The sequence below is a fragment of the Capsicum annuum genome, chromosome 10 (assembly GCF_002878395.1).
Source record: "Capsicum annuum cultivar UCD-10X-F1 chromosome 10, UCD10Xv1.1, whole genome shotgun sequence".
Classification (NCBI taxonomy): Eukaryota; Viridiplantae; Streptophyta; class Magnoliopsida; order Solanales; family Solanaceae; genus Capsicum; species Capsicum annuum.
Genome location: NC_061120.1, coordinates 4,034,661 through 4,057,153, shown reverse-complemented (window position 1 = coordinate 4,057,153; position 22,493 = coordinate 4,034,661). Strand labels below are relative to the sequence as shown.

At 38.2% G+C, this 22,493-nt stretch overlaps 3 protein-coding genes across 5 annotated transcripts; 2 read left to right on the top strand and 1 right to left on the bottom strand.

Moving 5' to 3' along the window:
• The first annotated feature begins 12,494 nt into the window (after nucleotides 1-12,494).
• On the top strand, nucleotides 12,495-14,027 carry LOC107844109 (cytochrome b561 and DOMON domain-containing protein At4g17280-like). Its single transcript, XM_047398307.1, has 3 exons — nucleotides 12,495-12,575; nucleotides 13,044-13,182; nucleotides 13,351-14,027. Exons 1-3 carry the CDS (start codon nucleotides 12,495-12,497, stop codon nucleotides 14,025-14,027), a joined length of 897 nt encoding a protein of 298 aa, XP_047254263.1.
• Nucleotides 13,382-19,091, top strand: LOC107845770. Of its 3 annotated transcripts, none has more exons than XM_016690249.2 (2): nucleotides 13,382-14,169; nucleotides 17,678-19,091. In XM_016690249.2, exon 2 carries the CDS (start codon nucleotides 17,698-17,700, stop codon nucleotides 18,727-18,729), a length of 1,032 nt encoding a protein of 343 aa, XP_016545735.2. In that variant the 5' UTR covers nucleotides 13,382-14,169; nucleotides 17,678-17,697; the 3' UTR covers nucleotides 18,730-19,091. The 3 variants fall into 3 exon arrangements, with proteins under 3 accessions (XP_016545735.2, XP_047254375.1, XP_016545736.2); XM_047398419.1 differs by lacking the exon at nucleotides 13,382-14,169 and adding an exon at nucleotides 15,993-16,141; XM_016690250.2 differs by lacking the exon at nucleotides 13,382-14,169 and adding an exon at nucleotides 16,190-16,453.
• LOC107845769 (protodermal factor 1) lies at nucleotides 19,059-21,252 on the bottom strand. The gene is made up of 3 exons (XM_016690248.2): nucleotides 21,053-21,252; nucleotides 19,752-20,478; nucleotides 19,059-19,645 (listed from the first exon to the last, which is right to left on the bottom strand). The coding sequence occupies exons 1-3, from the start codon at nucleotides 21,150-21,152 to the stop codon at nucleotides 19,315-19,317; spliced, it is 1,158 nt and encodes a 385-aa protein (XP_016545734.2). The 5' UTR covers nucleotides 21,153-21,252; the 3' UTR covers nucleotides 19,059-19,314.
• Between the last annotated feature and the right edge of the window lie 1,241 nt (nucleotides 21,253-22,493).

Sequence of the window (22,493 nt, the reverse complement as noted above, 5' to 3'; positions counted from 1 at the left end):
AGTTGACCTTTAAGTGTTGTGGTACTACCCCTCCATTCAAGGAGTGGTTCATTTGGGAACTGAAAATACACAACTCTATTTTTACAATCAACTAAAGCATAGCATGAATGGAGCAAATCTATGCCGAGAATGATGTTAAAATTTGCCATCTCTAGCTCTATCAGGTCTGCTAAAGTAACTTTTTGGGACACCATAACCGAACAGTTCCTTCATACTCGCCAGGCTATAATAGACTTACCTACTGGGGTAGAGACTGAGAAAGGCTCTGTTAGGATTTTGGGACTGACTCTGAAGTCGACGGCTATGTAAGAGGTTACAAAAGACATAGAAGCTCCAGGATCTAACAAAGCATAAACCTATAAGTGAAAGACTTGCAATGTACCAGTAACTATATCAAGAGAACTCTCCTGATCTTGTCGGGACTAAAGTGCATACAACCTGTTTAGACGCTGTCCATTGGTAGCACTGGAAGTGGCACCCTACTGAGACGGGCGACCGAACTGAACTGGGGGACAGTTATGCTGACTCTTCAAATCCACCTGAGGACATTCTCTAATCCTATGGTCTGTCTTACTACACCCAAAACATACGTCGCTGCCAGCTCTTTGTCTAAAAGCAACGCGGAGCCATCACGTTGTCCCATTGGTTGGGACCTAAAATTTCAACGAGATGTGTCACAATCGCGCTAGGCCACTGGAAATTGACTATTGTTAAATAGACCCTCTCCGCGATGCGCTAAACACTAAAATGACGGTGTTTTACGACTAGAACTTAAATTAGACATAACTTCTTACCCGGTTATCGGATTTGGGCAGATCTTATATCGTTAGAAAACTAATTAAATTTCTCACATGATAAAAATTTGAAAATAGGGAAACTCTATATGTTTTAAATGTTACTCACTTAGGAAGTCATTCATTAACCTTCTAGAGATCGAATTAGGCTTAAGGAAAAGTTTGGGGTATTACACTAGGACAAGCCCCCAACTAAATCAGACTGTCTGAAAAGAGTAATAAAAATATTTACTAACAACTGGAAATCTGAATAGCTAAGTCCCAAAACTAAGAGGACTCACCAACTGGAGGGATGTAGATGAGATGCACGAAAATCACTCTCGCTGCTGAGACTGAGCACCTGAACTTACATTATGAGATAATGTAGCACACAGACGTATATGTGGATCAGTACTTTGATGATGTACTGAGTATATGGGGGTGCATGCAATAAGAAAACAATAGCATCATAGTTTATAGAAAATATCATGCATGTTAAATGTAAATGACTCACTTAAGTTTGAGTAATCTGAAATCTGAAAGTCAAGTCATGAATAATAAAACATGAAATCTAAATCTTGTGATCCATTTCGCTTAGTTCTAAAATCTGTATTTAATTCTTATTCTCAAATCGTATAGGCTGAATTAAGTCTGAAACTTATTTTGCATGTCTTAAATCTTCAAATCAATTAAATTGTTTTAAGAGTAGGGGACATCTGTTTGGGAGGTTCTTCTAACTGATATACACCATGTGAGCATCCACAGAGTCCCACGACTGGACCTGTTAGGTAGGGCTGTTCTACTATTGCCATCGGAATAGAATAATCTAATCTGAGTGATCACAATCTGAGTCATCCACGTAGAAGTGGGAATAATCTAAAAATCTGTACCTATGGTGGCACGTAGTTCTGGGGTATGAAACCATAGTGACTTACCCATCTCGGTGATAAATACTACTCTCAATCTCATGCTCAAAATCTTCAGGAATCCACTTTAAAATTTACACGAAGGTTTACAAAAAGTCACTATGCTTTGATTTTATTTAAATCTCAAGTCTCATGAAATAAAGTGGATTCTTTATCTAAAATCTGAAAAATAATCTAGTCATGGGGTGATTATAGCACAAACAATCTTGAAACAACAATCTTTAAATGAGGTCTAGTGACCCAAGGGTCAATCTCATGTTAAAACATCCCAAAATTCATACTTGGTAATGTAAACATTCATAAATCATCTTAAAATCTGGAAATATCAGCAATCTGCATGGAAACATAGACATAATCGTGTGTTTCAACTTTTAAATCATGGGAAATCTCATAATCTTGCAAATAATGATAATGAGTATAAACCCTAACTTGAAATTCATGGAAAATCATATAAATTGCAGTAAATTTGTAATAAAAATAAAGTTTTGGGCACAAGGATGAAAGATTTATCCTTGTTCAAACCCCACATACCTTAATTGATGAACTAGATGCTAAGACTTGAATCTTGGATCTCTATTGATGCTTTGGAGATGAATACTTAATGCTCTTGTATTGGGAATCCTCAATCTTGAATTATATTGGAGAATTAATGGAGGAATTTTGGGTTTTCTTGGAGAGGAAGTATGAGCCTTAGGGTTTTGATTGAGAGAGAATGATGAATGAAGTATTAAGTGCTTTGAAATTTGATAAATCTTATGTTTCTAGATGGATTTGGGACTGGGTACTTTACCAAAATGGCCCTTTTAAACTCATAAACGAAACTGGAAAAACAACCAAAATCCTGACTTTTGGCCTTGGCGCGACGCACTACTATTGCGCCAAGTCACTGGAAAATGCCAACTAGGAAATATGGATGGTGGCGCGACGCTGTGGTATCGCGTTGCCAGCTTGGATGGGACCTGGAAACTTGGCGCGATGTGCCACTATCGCGGACCTTCACTGGAATCGGACAATTAGGGATTTGGCCCTCTCCGTGACGCGCCAATATCGCAAAAAGCCACTGGAAATTGACAGATATAAATTTGCTCATCTTTGCGACACGCCAAAGGTTCAGGTGGCACACTGCCAACTTAAAAGTGCCATAACTCCTTCACCAAGTGTTGAAATTGGGTGAATTTTGTATCGATGGAAAGCTTAATCAATTTCCCACACCATGAAAAGTCTAAATCAAAAGAATTCCACATAAAATAATTATCATATATTTTGGAAGCTATTCTTTAACATTCTAGGGATGAATTTTAGCTAGAAAAAGAATAGGGTATTACAATATCTCCGCCTTGGAAACATTCATCCTCGAATGTTACTAGCTAAGCTGAAATTTCTAAGGAATCTGAGAATATAAGATAGCATGCACAACTGAAATAAACTGAATAACTAAATCTAAATCATTTTGAGTTTCTAAGTAGTTCTGTGAGTGCATGAACTTATATGAGGACAACTATATAGCTGAATATATGATTAGAAAAGAACTGAATCAAGGAAGAGTATTACCTTCATCTAGATTTGAGTTTATGGAGAATAGGTGAGGGTACTTGGCTCGTATATCTGCTTCTGTTTCCCAAGTGGCGGCCTCAACTAACTGATTCCACCAAAGAAATTTCACCAAGGGAACTTCTTTGTTCCTTAGTCTATGAATCTGATGATCTAGGGTCTCAATTGGAATCTCCTCGTATGTAAGGCTTTTTTGAATATCTGAGCTTTCTAAAGGGACTACAATGGTAGAGTCACCGATGCATTTCTTAAGCATAGAGACATAGAATACAGGAAGAACGATTGACAAGTCTGTGGGCAACTCAAGCTCATAAGCTAATTTCCCAACACGACTCAAAATGATGAAAGGGCCAACATACCGGGGACTAAGCTTCCCCTTCTTGCCAAATCTCTTCACCGCTTTCATGGGTGAAATCTTCAGATACACTAAATCACCAACCTCAAACTCAAGGTCCCTTCTTCTCACATCCGTGTAAGATTTCTGGAGACTCTGGGATGTTTTCAATCTTTCTCTAATCAATTTAACTTTCTCCATAGTTTCATACACTGCATCGGGCCCAAGAAAAACGGCCTCACCCACCTCAAACCAACCTAAGGGTGATTTACATCTCCTCCAATAAAGAGCCTCAAACGGAGCCATTTGTATACTAGCATGGTAACTGTTGTTATAAGCGAACTCAATCAATGGCAAATGCTCATCCCAACTACCTTTGAAATCAAGAGCACACGCCCTCAATACATCTTCTAGATTTTGGATGGTCCTATCTGCTTGACCATCTTTCTGTAGGTGGAAAGCTGAACTAAGATGGATTTGGGTACCAAGACCCTTCTGGAAGGCTCTCCAAAACTGGAAAGTGAACTGAGTACCCCTATTCGAAATGATAGACAAGGGAACTCCATGCAATCTGATAAATTCTCGGATGTACAATTTAGCGTAATCTTCAGCTGTATAGGATGTGTGACTGGCAAGAATTGCGATGACTTAGTCAATCTGTCTATAATAACCCAAATCAAGTCATGCTGACTATGCGATTGGGGTAAACCAATCACAAAATCCATATTCACCTCTTCCCACTTCCAGGTGGGGATACTAATTTCTTGCAACGTACCACCCGGTCTTTGGTGCTCTACCTTAACCTGTTGACAAGTTGCACATTTAGCTACAAACTCTGCTACATATTTCTTCATACCATTCCACCAATAGATTTCCCGCAAGTCACGGTAGATATTGGTAGCACCTGGATGAATAGAACAATGTGCACCACGTACTTCAGCCATAATTCTCTATCTCTAATCATCAACACAAGGCACACACAATCTATTCTAGTATCTTAGCATACCATCTCTCCCTTGGGAGAAAACCTCTACCTTTTGGTCTTTAACCGACTCCTACAGTTTGACCAAACTAGAATCCATATCTTGTTTCTCTTTCACTTTTGAAACTAGGGAAGATTCAAAACAACTTTGAACCCAAACATTTCCTTCAACTGAATCAACCAATCTAACACCCAATCTAGCAAAACGATGAACTTCTCAAGCTAACTCTTTCTTATCATTCTCCATATGAGTAACACTGCCCATAGACAACCTACTAAGGGCGTCTTCTACTACATTGGCCTTGCTCGGATAATATAACATACTCATATCATAATCCTTCAACAACTCCAACTACCTTCTCTGATGGAGATTCAACTCCCTCAGAGTAAACACATACTACAAACTTTTGTGGTCCGTGAACACATCAACATCCACACCATACAGATAATGTCTCCATATTTTCAAAGCAAACACTGCAGCAACTAATTCTAGGTCATGGGTTGGGTAATTCTTTTCATGAGACTTTAGCTGTCTAGAGATATAGGCTATGACCTTACCTCTCTGCATCAACACATAACTCAAACCAACTCTATAGGCATCATAATAAACAACAAAGTTGTCGGTACCATCAGGTAATGCTAGAACTGGGGTTGAAGTGAGTCGAGTCTTCAACTCCTGAAAACTCTTCTCACAGGAATCTGACCACAGGAACTTAACTTTCTTTTGGATCAATCTAAACATCAGGGATGCAATAGATGAGAAACCTTTAACAAAACGGTGGTAGTAACCAGCTAGACCCAAGAAACTCTTAATATTTGATGGACAAATAGGTCTAAGCCAATTCCTTATGGCTTGTGTCTTTTGGGGATCAACTCTAATGCCATCGATGGAAATAATATGACCGATAAAAGCTACTGATCTTAGCTAAAATTCACACTTGCTAAATTTGGTAAACAATTGATGATCTCTAAGAGTTTGCAAGAAAGTTCTAAGATGATCTGCATGGTCATCCTCACTGTGGGAGTATACCAAAATACCATCAATGAATACTATGACAAATATGTCTAGATACTGTTTGAACACTCGAATAATGAGGTCCATAAAAGCTGCTGGAGCATTGGTTAGCCCGAAAGGCATGACTAAAAACTCAAAATGACCATAACGGGTTCTAAAAGCTGTCTTTAGAATATCACACTCCCTTACTTTAAGGTGATGATAGCCGGATCTAAGGTCTATCTTTGAGAAAAAACTGGCACCTTGTAATTGATCAAACAGGTCATCAATTCTAGGAAGAGAATATTTGTTCTTCACTGTGATCTTATTTAGCTGACGATAGTCAATGCACATACGCAAAGAACCATCTTTCTTTCGAAAAAATAGGATGAGAGTGCCTTATAGGTAAACACTAGGCCTTATAAAACATTTATTTAAAATATCTTTGAGTTTCTCTTTCAAGTGTTTAAGCTCTGCAGGAGCCATATGATATAGAGGGATAAAAATAGGCTGAGTATCTGGAAGAAGGTCAATACCAAATTCTATCTCTCTATTGGAAGGTATCCCTGGGAGATCTTCTGAAAAGACATCAGAAAACTCACTTACTACATTGACAGACTGAACTATTGGAGTGTCAAACTTTGTGTCTAACTTGACTTAGATAGTACATGGAACCTTTAGAAATCACCCTTCTGTCCTTAAGATAAGATATGAAATGACTCTTGGGAGACATTAAATTACCTACCCACTCAAAGACTGGATCATCTGGAAACTTAAACTTCTCCACTTAGGTACGACAGTCTATAGAAGAATAAAATAAATGGAGCCAATCCATACCAAGAATAAGATCAAAATCAATCATGTCTAACTATATCAAGTCTACTAACATGACACTTTGAAGGACAATGATAGGACACTTCTTGTATATTTTCTTAGAAACAAGTGACTCACCTAGTAGAGTAGAAACCAAGAAAGGCTCAGGGGTCTTTTCAAATATATCTCAAAATTCATAGCAACTAACGGGGTTACATAAGAGAAACTTGACCCAAGGTCTAGCAACACAAAAATATCAAAATAAAATACATGAAGTATACCAGTAACAACATCTGGAGAATCCTCCTACTCCTGGTGGGATGGTAAGGCATAGAATCAATTCTGGTATTGAATGCCACTGGTACTGGATGAAGCGCCCTGAGGAGGGGTCGGGCGACCTAGAGGAGCTGGTGCAATATTAGCCTGAGTCTGGGGACATGCATCTCTATTTCCCCATCTAGTATGTGGGCATTCCTTGATTTCGTAACCCTCCTGTCCACAACCATAACAACCATTTTGACCTCACAAATATTTACCTTCATGATTCTTACCAAAATTTGGACATAGGGGATGATTAGTCTTCCCACTCATACTATTCTGAGATTTTGACATAGAAGACTTACCCTACTGTTCCAATTTATTTCTGGGTATAGGAGCACTGGCTGAAGAAAGTGCAGGCATAGATGAATGATTCTGAAATTGCTAATGATTTCCACCTCCAGAACTATTCTGATCATAATTAAACTGTCCAGTTCTTGCCTTCTTATTTACTCTCTCCATTTCATTTATCTTCTCTGCCTCAATCTACTGAGCATACATCATAAATATAAAAAGATCTATGTCTCTATTGAGCATAGCAGTCCTACACTCCTTAGCTACCAATCCAGACACACCGGTCACAAACTTACTCATGCTTGACCTAGGGCCAGCCATCTGATTAGGGGCATACTTAGACAACTGGTTGAACTTAAGGCAATACTTTTTCACTGTCATAGAGCCCTGCCTCAGGTTCATGAACTCTTCTATCTTAGTTTCCCTCATCTCAAGTGGGAAGAATTTGTCTAAAAATACATCCTGAAAAATCTGCCAAGTTATGGGAGCTGCATTCTCTCCTCTACTTTTATTCCACGTCACCACCCAATCATAAGCAATATACTTCAGCCTATAGGATGCTAATTCTACACTCTCCTCTTTAGAAACATGCATAATTTGGGTAATCTTCTTTACCTTATCAAGATAAAGTTGTGGGTCCTTACCTGCCTTTGACCCAAAGAATTCTGGTGGATTCATTCCCATAAAATCCTTGATTCTGGCTGTGGATAAGTCTCCATGTTTCTGAGGTGGGGATGCAACCTGATGGTTACCCTAATATTATCTATCACAGTTTGGGCTAGCACCTAAAAGGTAGCCCAGAATTCTACATATGACACATTCTCATTCAAAGGAAATGCGGGCTGAGGTGGATGGTTATCATTTCTACGGGTGTTAGCTCTGCGAGAAGGCATATTCTGTCATAAAATAGCATGAGCTAATAGAAGATAGATATAGTTGTAAGCACGATGGATTATGAAAGAAAAATAATATTTTCCTAAAATGCTCCACAGTCTCTTGCTCATAGACATGGTATGCTTCACACCGATGATCAAGACTCTATGTAACGTGGCTTGTCTGACTCCCTAGGACCCTCTAAACCTTAAGATATGATACCAAGTTTGTAACACCCCAAAATTTGATTCTCGGAACGCCACACAGTGCTTTGAACTATAAATAGTCCTGAGCTAACCTTGGCTGCTTTCTATTAGACCTGAATCACAAATAGGGAAATATGAATATACAATATTGATAATGCAAAAAAATATCTAAAATGTCTAAGTATATTTGAAAATACTGATCAAATCAATCTAATAAAACAAATACTGAATGGTCTAAATACGATATCTAAAATCTAAGATTGAATCTAGTAGTCTGACAAGCCTCAACTAATTGAATCTAGAGAGTCACTGTAACAGTCCGCCAACTAACTCAAACTGTCTGAAAATAGTAATGAAAATATTTACTAATAATTGAAAATCTGAATAGCTAAGTCCCCCGAACTAAAAGGACTCACCAACTGCAAGGATGTAGATGAGATGCTCAAAAATCACTCTCGTTACTGAGACTGAGCACCTGAACTTCTATTTTAAGACAATGTAGCACACAGACGTATATGTGGATCAGTACTTTGATGATGTACTGAGTATATGGGGGTGCATACAATAAGTAAACAATATTATCACAGTTTATAGAAATCATCATGCATGCTAAATATAAATAACTCACTTAAGCTTGAGTAATCTAAAATCTGAAAGTCAAATCATGAATAATAAAACATGCAATCTAAATCTTGTGAGCCATTACACTTAGTTCTAAAATCTGTATTTTGTTCTTATTCTCATATCATATAGGATGAATTAAGTCTGAAATTTATTCTGCATGTCTTAAATCTTCAAATAAATTAAACTGTTTTAAGAGTAGGGGACATCTGTTTGGGAGATTCTTCTAACCGATATACACCATGTGAGCATCCATGGAGTCCCATGACTAGCCCCCACTAGGTAGGGTTGTTCTACCATTTCCATCAGAATAGAACAATCTAATTCGAGTGATCACAATCTGAGTCATCCACATAGAAGTGGGAATAATCTAAAAATATGTACCTATGATGGCACTTAGTTCTGGGGCGTAGTGACTTACCCATCTCGGTGCTAAATACTACTCCCAATCTCATGCTCAAAATCTTATGAAATCCACTTTAAAATTTACACAAAGGTTTACTGAAAGCCAACTATGCTTTTCTCCTTTCTTTTTACTTGTTTCCTACCTTAGGGAGAGGAAAATGATATCTAAGGGATGTATTCATCATATTGTTCAAGTTAAGGATTCTAGTTGCGATACTCCCAGTCTTGAGTTAGTTCTAGTAGCATGTGAATTTCCAGATGTGTTTCCCAAAAATCTTGTTGGAGTTCCTCTCGAGCGAGAAATTGACTTCAAAATAGACCTTCTTCTAGATACTCATCTTATCTCTATTCTGCTATACAGAATGGCACCAGTAGAACTCAAAGAACTTCTTCGAGAAAAAATGTTACCAAGAGGGAGATATTGTAAGACCCCACAAAATTCTAAGCTTAACTCAGTCCTTTAGAGCATTAAGAGAGGTCCTAGACTCAGAAATTCAGCTAAGTGTTTATACTTAGAATTTTTTTAGCCTTCATAATTTGGAAATATTATTTTACAACCCTTAGGACCTTAAAATATTGATCCTTGGATTGAATCATGATCAGATATGTCAATAGGTCACTTCGACTGAGTTTTAAATTTTTCAGACCTCGTTTGAATAATATTTAGGTGACCAAAATAGTGGAGCGACATAATCTCGATGCATCGCGTCACCCATCGAGTCAATGGATATTTTTCACAGCTTCCAGTACAAATTCTAGTGAACCAATGCAAACTCGATGCAGCGCGTTGGTCATCGCATCGACTTCTTCGATGCGATGCGTCGGTCTACGCATCACTGGGTACAGGTTTTGCTCTTTTAATTTCGTGTCCAGACAGGTATTTAGGTCAATTTGCCTACCTTATTTCAGCCCCAAAACACGAGATTAAGCCTTTCTAAAGGAAAAATCCACTTATTATTCAATTATCCTCTCAAGAACAAACACTAAGCCATCAAATTCAAGATCCAAGTCCCAATAAATTCACCACAACTTTTAGAGAACTAACAATCAAGGTATGTTAGGTGTTCATCGAGGGTATCCTTCCACCCTTAGAGTTCAAGAACCCTTTTTAAATTTCAAGATGATTGCTTTCATAAATTTCAGGTTGAATTGATTGTATTCATGATTATGATGTTATTTGGGTTTTAAATCCATGATTTATTACAAGTTTCATGTGAAGTAATTTATATGTGTATAGGGTTATGTGGATTTATGTTAAAAGTCCCTTGAATTTATGAGTTGGAAGTGTGATCATGATGCTTGCATGTTGATTATTATTATGTGCACAGATTATGTCCCCGAGTGGTTGATAAAATGTTCATGTGAGTTGAGTAGTGCAATCATATCATGTTAGCATGTATACAAGTCTATACCATGCAAGTGTTTGATAAAATACCTCAATATTGAATTGTGACAAATTGACTAGTTATCATGTTTTTAAAGATTGTGCTATATTTTTTTACTATCTATGCTATCGAGTCCTGGGGGTATCTAATACCCAACAATCTATATGTTTACCTAGATTTATTGCAGTTTTTGAATAGTCTCAGTGATGTCATAAACAGTAGTATTCAGTTAGTTAACAGAACTCAGTATGTTCAATTAGTAACAGAACTTAAAATGTTCAGCCAGTTAACAAAACTCAGTGTATTCAGTTAGTTAACAGATCTCAGCAAACTTAGTCCAGTTTGGTCAGTTAGCATGATCAGTAATAGTGTAGTCAAGCCTAGTATAGGGATGGGGGCATTCACGTCAGTAAAGGGTTTGACCCTTAGTTGCTGTGTTATAGAACTACGTAGCCAGCGTAGGTTGAGATATCCTCCTGCTAGTCTAGGGTTGATATATCTCGTATGAGTTTTTCTGCCAGCGAGGGTTGATAAAATGTCTTCCTGCCAGAGAGGGTTAATCATAGCCATTGTTAGTATCCAATGGCAAGGTGCTAACACCCTTCCAACTGGGGTCACAAGATGGACCCCAACTCAGTTTATAATTGGGGTATGCCGGTTAGATAAACACTCCTACGTTTTAGTTTCAGTTTTAGACTCAGTATAAAATCTCAGTTCAGTTTCAGAATTAGGACTGTCAGATACAATCACCCAGCTCAGTAGGAAACTCAGTTCAGTTCTACAGAATTAGGATTGTCAGAAACAATCACTCAGCTAACAGTAATACAGTATCAGTAATACAGTGTATGTAGTTATATGCATAGCATTGCATAATCAGTATTTACAGCAGCTTCAGATATACATGTACTCTCGTTCAATTATACTCATATTGTTCAGTCAGATATTGTTCATGCATATGAACTCATGCATTCAACCTTACCTCATCTAGCATATCGGTACATTCAAAGTACTGACGCATACCTTTCTTTTGTGCTATGATGTCTTATATCATAGGTTCAGACGCACGGGCTCCCGACCGTACTTAGCAGCCCAGATTATTAACAGCAGATTTAGTGGTGAGTCCTCATAATTTGAGGACATAGTCATCTTTTCAGTATTTCAGTTTACTTTTTAGTAGTCAGAGTTAGTTGGGGACGTGTCCCATCAACTCTACCTGCAGATAGTTACAGGCTTTCAGACTAGATTATTTCAGATAGATATTTGGTTTTCAGTATTTATTTATCAGTATTAAGTATTTGATTTCAGTTATGAACCTTATGGCAGGTACCAGTCGTGGGTTAGCTTGTGGTCCTTAGGGGTCGCAAGCACCATGTGATGTCTGGGGTGCAGACTCGGGGCGTTACATGTCATTTACTTACTATTTCAGCACTATTGAAACACGTTAGACAATCTGTTTCATTAATAAGTAACTGTTAAGCTAAAATAAGAAAATTAGTAAGTCTCGTACTCTATCAATTGGTATCAGATCAAAGTTATCTTAAAAGGCTTGGCACCTAAGATAAGACTATTATGATGAATTTCACACCACCTAATGATCACAGTGAAGGACAATCAACTACTCGACCACCCTTCTTTGATGGTTTTCATTTCATTTAGTGTAAGGCTAGAATGTAAATATTTCTGCAAGGAGAAGATTATGAATTATGGGATAGGATAACTGATGAACCAACAATTCCTATGAAATTGGTTGATGGAGAACCAATCAAGAAGGTCAGAAGTGAGTTTACTGCTGAAGATTTAATTGCATTAAGGAAAAATATGAAAGCCAAAAATATCTTGGTGTGTGAACTATATCCTGCTGAGTATAACAGGGTGTCAAACTGCACAACTACTAAATAAATTGGGGATGCTTTGGTAAATGCACATGAGGGCACTAATCAAGTGAGAAAATTCAGGATTGCCTTGCTTTTTACTAAGTATAAGTCATTCAAAATGAAAGAAAATAAATCACTATATAAAATGATAACAAGATTGACCTCCTTGACAAATGAGTTGACATCCTTGAAAAATGTTATATCCGCTGAGGAACAGTTAGAAAAGGTACTAGGTGTAGAGAAGCAAAGGATCTCACTAGGGAAGAGGGTTATATTTTTCTTTTTAGAAAAAGTAAACTAATTATTGTAATAGTTTGACTTTACTTTTCCTTGATGGAAAAGTAAACCTCAAATTTGGTAAAAAAAAAAAAAGAAAAGAAAAATCATGCAAAAACCGTAAGACCAATAATACCAAGATAAAGAATACGGAAAATTTTCCTGTTCCCCACTCATAAAGGGAATCCTAATCCGTTCCAACTTGAGTTGAGCTATTTATAAAAATGGGAGACACGACCACCCTGAGATAATAACAAATTAGTAGCTTCAATTCATGGCATACTTGTTAGCGTTTTACTTGTTGTTGTTCCTCTCATCATCTGCTCAAACAAACTGCTCGGATTTCCAGTTCCATGGAAAATCGTACGACTCGTGCAGTGATCTTCCTACTCTGAATTCCTTTATTCATTGGAACTAGAACCCATCTTCTGGTACAGTTGATATCGCCTTTAGGAAGTCCGAAAACAAGTACGGGAGATGGCTTGCTTGGGCTATAAACCCAACATCTACAGGGATGATTGGCTCGCAAGCTTTTGTTGCATTGCAGCGTTCTGATGGTACTCTCGAGGCATATACATCACCTATGGAATAATTGTGAAAGGCAACTTGAGTTTTAGGGTTCACGACGTTTCAGCCCAGAATATCAACGGACACGTCATCATCTTTGCAAGGTTTGAGCTACCTATGAAATGGAACCAATATTGTGAATCATGTTTGGCAAGAAGGACCATTACAAGATGATGATACACCAGGAAGTCATGGCATGTCAGGAGATAACATGAAATCTTTTGGGACTTTAGATTTCCATTCTGGAAAAACAACTGATCCTATAAAACCAAATTTAAGGTCTGAGGTAAAGATAGCACATGGGATTATCAATGGGGTTAGTTGGGGAATGATGATGCCACTAGGTGTTGTTCTTGCTAGATTGAGGTATCTACCATTACCACAGCTGCTAGCTTTGTGGTTCTATCTACACATATATTGTCAGAGTATAGCTTATGTTCTTGGTATTGTTGGAGGAGGTTTGGGATTTTATCTCAGGAAACAATCTCCTGGGGGAGTTAAACACACTTGTCATAGATATATTGGTTCTGCACTTTTAGTCCTTGCAACGTTACAATTCTTAGCTCATTGTCTACGGCTGAAAAAGGAACACATACACAGGGTGTATTGGAATATCTACCATTGGTGCACTGGTTATGGTACTATCCTATTGGCAATTGGCAATTGTTTCAAAGGTTTCCAACTGATGGATGAGGGGATGTGGAAGAGGGTTTACATTGCTTTTCTTGCTTCCTTGGCCTTTGTTGCTTTTGGTCTTGAAGTTTTGAGATGGTACCTGATGAGGGCCACAAAAGAAACAAGTTCTGCAAATGGTGATATAGAAGATAAGGCGTAGAGTTGTAGCTGGCTGGTTATTCCACCCTCTAGAGATTAGACTAGATGTACTATAGTTATTGATTGAAGAACGGTATAAAAGATTAAAGCGCATGCTGTGAAGAAGAATGATACTACAAGGAATCTGCAGTACTATAAAACAGGTCATATATATATCTCTTCTAAGATAACTTCAATATGTTATCCATCTACTTATAATTGAAGCATTTGGTTGCCTATGACTTGGCATCCATCAGTAACAGACCATGAGATTAAATCTTAATGTTCTTGAGCTCTTTCCCTATTAGTATGATCTCAAGAGATTCAAGGTTGTTTCAGATTGTCATTCCTCAAAACTCTTTCAATTTTCAGGACTTCAATTGCGGAACTTAGCACATATTATTCTCTTTATCTCTATTTCTAACTAGAGAAACATAGATTGTCTGTCAGGCTTATTTTAATATACAGTTCAATTTGGAAAAAAAAAAATATTTTGTTTAATTGAATGTCAGGCTTATTTTAATAAATATACAGTCCAATTTGAAAATTTTATGTTGTCCTTAATTGAATGACTAATCAAATACAATATTTACGACATAAGTGACAAAATTACTCGAAAAACTTGTGATATTAAACTTCACATGATATATTTATGGTTATTTAACATAATCTCTAAGATTTAAGAGTAAAATATAAAATCTTATTTCCCGTTTGTGGGGGTATTATTGAACCTATTATATAACGGTAAGGATAATTTTGTATTCAAAATCAAATGAAGGATATATCCGCTCTAATTTCAATAGTTAAAGAGTATTTTTGACCCTTTTCCTTTCTAGAAATCAAATACTTATTTTGTTGAAGCAATTTCCCTCGTCACTTGTCCAAATTTCTCTCGTTATTATCCACGTAGATCTGTCTCTAATTCCGTAAAATCCTTGAAGCATGTGCGATTTATTCAAAATCCTGTCAACAAAGAAGTCAGTTACGTTTGATAACTAGTAAAGAAACAACTTATTTACGTATTATTAATTTTTACATAAGTTGTACAATGTTAGTAGCTACTCCCTCCATCCCATTTTACCCGCCTCAAATTGGGATGACACAATTATTAAGAAAATAATGATTAGTAACGTAACTTTACCATTTTGCCCCTCTCAATTGTGTCTTGTTGTTAGTTCCAATATTGATGGATGACTAATACCAAAGTACCATTTGTACTCTTAAATGTATAATCTTAATGGTACTCCTCTTTGCAACATTTTTCAAGAATGCTAATAATCAATTACACTAATGGTATAATGGAAAAAAAAAATTGTTTTGTCTTGATAAGTAAAAAAGGACAAGTAAATGGTACAACAAATTAGAAAATTTGGGACGAGTAAATGGGACGGAGGGAGTAGTTAGGAAGTAAATTATTTATATATAAAATTAATACAAAATATTAATACGTATAGAATTCACTAAGACACCTCAACCTAACCTCTTAACTAATACATATATAAATTATTAAGAAATTTGTATAGTATTATGAGTAAAGCATCTAATACCCTCTTGAACTATGGCCAAATTTGCTACGACACACTCTAACTTCATGGTGATTCTATTACCCTTCTGGACTAAATTTTAGCGTGTTCTTATCCTCCTTTTGAGCTGACGTAGCACCTTTAGCATGGACCCCATTCTATGTAATAAATTTGTCACATTTGCATAAAAGGATGACAAAAATACGTTAAAATTGAGTTGTGAGTTGAGGGGTAATAGGACCCCTCAAAAGTTGAAGTGTGTCGTAGCAACTTTGATCATAGTTGAAAGGGATATTGGATGTTTATCTCTAGTACTATTATTTTATGAGATCGAAATAACTATTACCAGATGACTAACACAACCATTATTAATATGTACATAATTCTAACCGTCAAACAAATGACCCACAATATTTAAAATTAGTGCTAACTTTTAATCACCACTAGCAATTTTATTTTTTAACGTGGGAAGTGCAAATCTCAATGTGGAGTTGACGTTAGATCATGGCAAATGCTTTCCCATCTTCACACTTTCATGAGTCAACAACGTAACTTCCATCGCTCTATCAACTTGAGGCTTTTCAAAAATCTAAATTTTAAAAAATGTTTTCAGGTAATTAAAGCTTTCATACTGTGTATGTTATGAGATCGATGAACTCAAAGTGTTCAAATCTTATTTTTGTCAAAAACAAAATATTACTTAGTTTGAAACTAAAAAGATTGCACTTAATTAGTTGTTTTGGTTTTGGCCGAGTTGGTTGAGGAAGGGATCTTTTAAATCGGGCCCTTGGGTTTGATATGACCTGCATGCTTTTGGGTAGAGGTCATGCATGAGGCCATCTCATACGTGGTTCGTAGCGTGTCAATCAAGTAGAAGGAGAATCATGAGATCTATGTAATGTTCCGGGAAAGATAAAAATACTAGGTGATTTTTTTTCATCGATCTGATTGGCATAATATATATATAGGGGTACCCACTGGTCATGAATTTGGTGGAGTGTGATATTAATTTGGTCTTTCTTATCTTAATGAATGGTTTCATGAACCTTTATTTAATTAGATGTTTAACAAGATGATTCTTTACAGATGTATTACTTTGAATATATTTTTCTGTATGTTGCTCGGACTCGTTAAAAATGCCAATGGGTGTGTGTAGGATTCGCAAAAATAGTGTATTTTTGATGAATCTGACACTGGTGCGACATCGAAAGTGAAGAGTCCACACAACTAACAGTGTAAAATATGGAGTTAATTGATTCTTTCATAGATAATGGGATAGGAAACTTGGTTCAACAAACTCTATACTTCACATATTTTGTGTTTCCATGGCATTTATCATTAAAGTTGTTTCCATGAGACCTATAGGTCAAGGGTTCGAGCCATAGAATCAGTCGATGATGCTTGCTTCAGTGTATGCCTCGTGCATCGAGCTGCCTTTTTTGGTTGTTGTTGCTAACTTGAACATGGCTTTTGAGTTATTGTTGAGTAGTTTCCAAATGAAATGAAACTGTGAGTTATTTTGAAGATCGCGGTTAGTTCTAAGCGGTGGCTCCAGACGGATTTCTCTGTCATAAGAGAAAAACTAAGGTCCAATTCACATCTCTGTGCTTGCATTGTGATGGAAATTACTGTGTAGGCATTCTTACTGTTTAGCTGTTGAGTGTCGATGGACCATGGTGCATCTAATTTAGTTTGAGTCGATGTGCATTTTTAGTGATGTTGTAAAAGTGGTCCTGCACTTTTTAAAGCGTATAATGTGGCGAACCAAGGGTCTAATGTTGTACGATTCTTTCTTTAAAAAACTAACAATGTGATCACACCAAATCAATTGTTACACTAAATGGTGCTTTTCATCGTTACATAAAGGGCAACCCGGTGCACTAAAAGCTCCCGCTATACGCAGGGTTCGGAGAAGGGCCCCACCACAAGGGTGTACTAAACGCATCCTTACCTATAGGTCAAGGGTTCGAGTCATAGAATCAGTCAATGATGGTTGCATCAGGGTAGGCTGAACACGGGATGCTTCGTGCATCAAGCAGCCTTTTTTTTTTTTTTGGATAACTTGAGCTTGGCTTTAGACTTATTTGCAAGTTTTCTCCAAATGAAACAGTGAGTGACTAATGATCCTATTGTTCTTACTGTTTACCAGGCGTACTCAATCGAGGAAACATGGTACTCAAACTACCGAAAAGTGTCCAGAATAAACGAGTTCTCAGCTTGATTGTATGTCTACTCTTTATTTCTGCTCTGTACTTGGTTTTGTATCGACAATACGGAGAAAAATCTGGTTCATCATCAGGGATATTGAAACAAAAGTGGGATAGCTTTAGTTCTGTTGTTAACTTGGCCCCTACAGTAGAGTTCAGGAATGGAACAGATATAATATGGCAAATCCCCGATTCGTCTAAGGCAATTGTTTTTCTTGCTCATGGTTGTGATGGTAGAGCAGCGAACTTTTGGGATAAGTCATCAAAGTGTGCACATTGTGTTGGTTTACCTGAAGAGAGGCTTATTACTCTTAATGCTTTAGCTAGGAAATTTGCAGTTATCGCGGTATCAAGTGCTGGAACATGCTGGTCGTTTAAAGAGGAAAGAGTTGTTGTCAAAGATGTTATTGAGTGGTGGATCGCGAAAAAGAAGTTGCAGAGTTTGCCTCTTGTAGCTTTGGGTGCTTCGTCTGGTGGATACTTTGTTTTGATTCTTGCAACTGATGTAAGATTTAGTAGCATCGTGGTAATGATTATCGAAGGATTGTATGATCAAATGGAGATTACGGGGAGTTACCCGCCTACCCTTTTCGTGCACATGCCAAAAGATAAAAGCAGGATGCAGAAACTAGAACGATACATGATACTCCTTAAGGCGAAAGGCGTTGATGTCGCTGAGGTTAAATGCTGGGAGTTTCCTTTGTCGCCTAATCTGTTTGCTGATAGGATTCCGAGTATTGATGTTGCTACCTCGGTGAAGTTGTTTAGTCTGTTCAAGGAAAAGGGATTCATCGATGAGAACGGTTTCATGACAATTGATGGGCGCGATATACATTGGACCGAGACTCTCCAAGAGAAAGAGATTATCCTCCCAGATAAGTCCTTAGTCAATCAAATTCAAGAGGAAATGAATCTTGCATTTGCTTTTCATGAAATGACCAGCTTGCAATCTGACCAAATCTTCAACTGGTTCGAGACTCATTTAAGGGACTAGTAACTTAGGTTGCAGGTTCGAGCCTTGTGCCGTGTGAACTAAGCTCGGTGTCTACGTGGAGAAGGGCAGGTCCATTATCCTCGAGTTTTGAAGACTGCGGTTAGTTCTAACCGGTGGCTCCGGATGGATTTCTCTGTCTTAACCCATATAATGTTGTGAACCAAAGGTCTAATGCTGTACAAGTCTTTCTTTGAAAAGGTAACAATGTGATCACATCAAATCAGTTGTTACATAAAATGGTGCTTTACATCGTTACATAATGATGGAATTACTAGGTATGCATTCAAACAGCTTAGAATGCAAGAAGTAGATAAGGCATTTCACACAGGTAACACATCAAAGTAATATTTTATTTTTACAAATACTTGATCATGAGTTAGTATCCTCTTGAAACATTAAACATCAACACCTAAACTGAACTCACTAGAAATCATAATGAAACTGAACATAATTGCAAGATACAAGGAGACTTTCAAGTCTACCGATCTTTTAGGATACCTTAGCTGCATACATCACTATTAAGAATGAACAAGATGATGACCAAATGTCCATACATAGAATCAGAATGATTGATACGGGCTTTTTTCAAGCTCTGGGCTTGAATCTACCTTCGTTGGCTAACTTGAATCGCGCTGCCTGAGCTGCTGCAGCCTTGTTTGAACTAAGTGCTGCAACAAAATTGTCTCTAACTTGTTTAGTAGTGTAAGGGAACTTCTTGCTCACCATGGAGTTCAGCAAAGAAGCTGTTCCTTCCCTGTAGAGTTCCCCAACACCATCGGAACGATTGTTTGAAAGTGCTTGCAGCAGGTTGAAGTTTGGCCCGATCCCCGGAGTACCAGCTACACCAAATGCACTACCAACAGTTGCCCACCAGCCAAACAAGCCCCATATTAAAGCCGGGTTAGTCCTCCAGTAACTGCATGCATAATTCATAACATTTCATGTTAATATGCTACGTCTTCAATTCTATCAAATGTCCCTGAAGGGACTATGTAATGTGATTGAGACGCAATTTCACTTACTCGATTGAGAAAGGTGGTGAGTTGGGATCGAATAGAGGTGGAGGTATGTAGATACCAGGAGTGCCCGGGTTGATGATAGGAGTAATTGGTGGGAGAATTATGGGTATACTAGGGGTACTAGGGGTAGCAAAACTTGGAGGGGAGGGATAGTACCCGCCCGAAGGTGGTGCATTGGGGTCAAATGGAGCTAAAGGCGTGAATATATCGGGAATGCTCGGAGTTCCAGGGCCAATTATAGGAGTAGTTGGTGTGGTAGGGGTACCACCATAAGTTGGAGGGGAGGGATAGTATCCTCCCCCTCCAGAAGGTGGTGCATTGGGATCAAATGGAGCTGGAGGTGTGGATATATTGGGAATGCTCGGTGTATCCGGGCTTGGTGGGGTTCCATTAGAAGTTGGAGGGGACGGATAGTAACCGACCCCTCCTGAAGGTGGTGCATTGGGATCAGTTGGAGGCGATGGTACGGAGATATCCGGCGTGCTTGGTGTTGGAGTACTTGGAGGACTTCCAGCAGAAGTTGGAGGGGATGGCGTAGAGTAACCACCTCCAGCTCCTCCTTCGGGAGGAGCTGGGGTGGGAGTTTGGCCGCCCCCTCCACTTGGCGGATTACCACAGTTAGCAGGTGGTGTTCGTCCATGCTTATCGCTTCCATGCGAAGGTTTTCCTCGAGAAGGTGGTTTACCTGAGCCACCACCTCCTGAGCCATGTGATGGAGGTGTTCGCGAAGCTATCATAAAAACAAAGGAATTTGATTATAAAGTCGAAAACAATGAGTAACAAACTACCAAAAAAGACTGAAACATAAGTGTTATCAGAAAAACTTATCATCCGGAAAGTGGAAAAAACACTCTATGTTTAAAGAAATACGTTGAGAAAGGGCCGATGTATAGAACCATTCAACGAGATAGTTTGCATGAGAACCTCTCTACTAGCAAAGATCTAATGCAAATATATCAATACATCCTATTTAGACTCAACAAATATTTAGTGGTAATAAGAACATTTTTTAAGTATTTGGTTTCCCTTTTCATATGTTATGCTTCCAATATCTTAGCAAATATTAAGCTTGTACATAGTTAGAGATAGCCGTTTTTGGCTATGTTGCTCGGACTCTTCAAAAATGTCAACGGGTGTGTGTCGGATCCTTCAAAAATAGTGTATTTTGAGAGATCCAACACGCATGCAGCAACATTTTTGGAGAGTCCGAGCAACTTAGGTTTTTGGTTCTATATTTGGAAACAGCTAGTAACAATGACTTGAAGCAAAAAGAGCATGATATAGAGAGTTAATTAAGGAGAGACTTCTGCATGAAATGACAGGAGTGACCAAATTCCGCAAGAGCAATGCAGCAATTATAACCCACGGGATTAGAGAAATCTGTTTGCTTCTCTTCTTCTCCATCTTGTTTTGCTCTCAAGAGCTGAATGACAGGAAGTAGAGAGGATGGAGGGTTGGGGGTGGGGGGTGAGGGGGTTAAAGAGTTTAACTGATGCATAATGATATAAGACAAGAGAGTTGTATATAAAGAGTAACAAGCTGAGGATGTACATGTGTTGGTGGGGGGTAGCAGGTACCCGTTGAATTAGTTGAGGTGTGTGTAAAAAGATTGGCACGCCAGGGTATATAGAGAGTAACGAGGATGTACATGTGCTGGTGGAAGAAAACACATATCATGTGGAATTATTCGAGGTGCTTGCAAACTGGTCTGAACACCATGGTTAAAGAGGTCAACTGATGCGTAATGATACAAGAGGAGCTGTATATAAAGAGTAACGAGGGCATACATGCGTTGGTGGGAGGTAGCAGGTATCCGATGAAATTAGTTGAGGTGCGTAGCGTAAGCTAATCCTGACACCATGGTTAAAGGTTTTAATTGATGCCTAGAGATACAAGAGAAGAGTTGTATATATAAAGAGTAACAAGCTGAGGATGTACATGTGTTGGTAGGGTGTAACTGGCAGCCCGTGGAATTATTCGAGGTGTGTGTAAACGGATTGAAACGCAATGGTAAAGAGTTTAATTAATGCCTAGTGGTACAAGATAAGCGATGTTATAGAAAGAGTAACGAGGGCATAACATGTGCTGGTGGGAGAAAGCACATATCCCGTGGAATTATTTGAGGTGCTCACAAACTGGTCTGAACACCATAGTTAAAGAGTATAATGGATGCATAGCAATACAAGAGAAGAGTTGTATATAAGGAGTAACGAGGGCATAACATGTGCTGGTGGGAGAAAGCACATATCCCGTGGAATTAGTTGAGGTGTGTAAGCTGATCCTAACACCATGGTTAAAGAGTAACGAGAGCACACATGTGCTAGTGGGAGGTAGCAGATATCACGTGAAATTAATCAAGTTGCACGCAAGCTGGTCCGTACATCACGGTATTCAAAAAAATAAAGAGTGATGAGGACAGTGTTGTTAATATAAGCAGATGAAAGAGTATGAGGTCATCAGTATACGTTGCAGGTTGCATTTAAGGTTTCATTTAAATCTCATATAGAAGAACATGGACAAATGTCCTTATCACTCTAAAACGTATCCGAGTTATGTCATTGTCACAAACACACCATACTTTCCATGTGACCAGGAGGTTACGGGTTCAAGCCTTGGAGTAACTGTGAAAACACGCACACACACTTTATGAAGGGGAGCCTTTGAGTAACTGGTAAAGTTGTTGTCATGTGTTCAGGAGGTCACGGGTTCAAGACTTGGAAACAGCCTCTGGCAGAAATTCAAGGT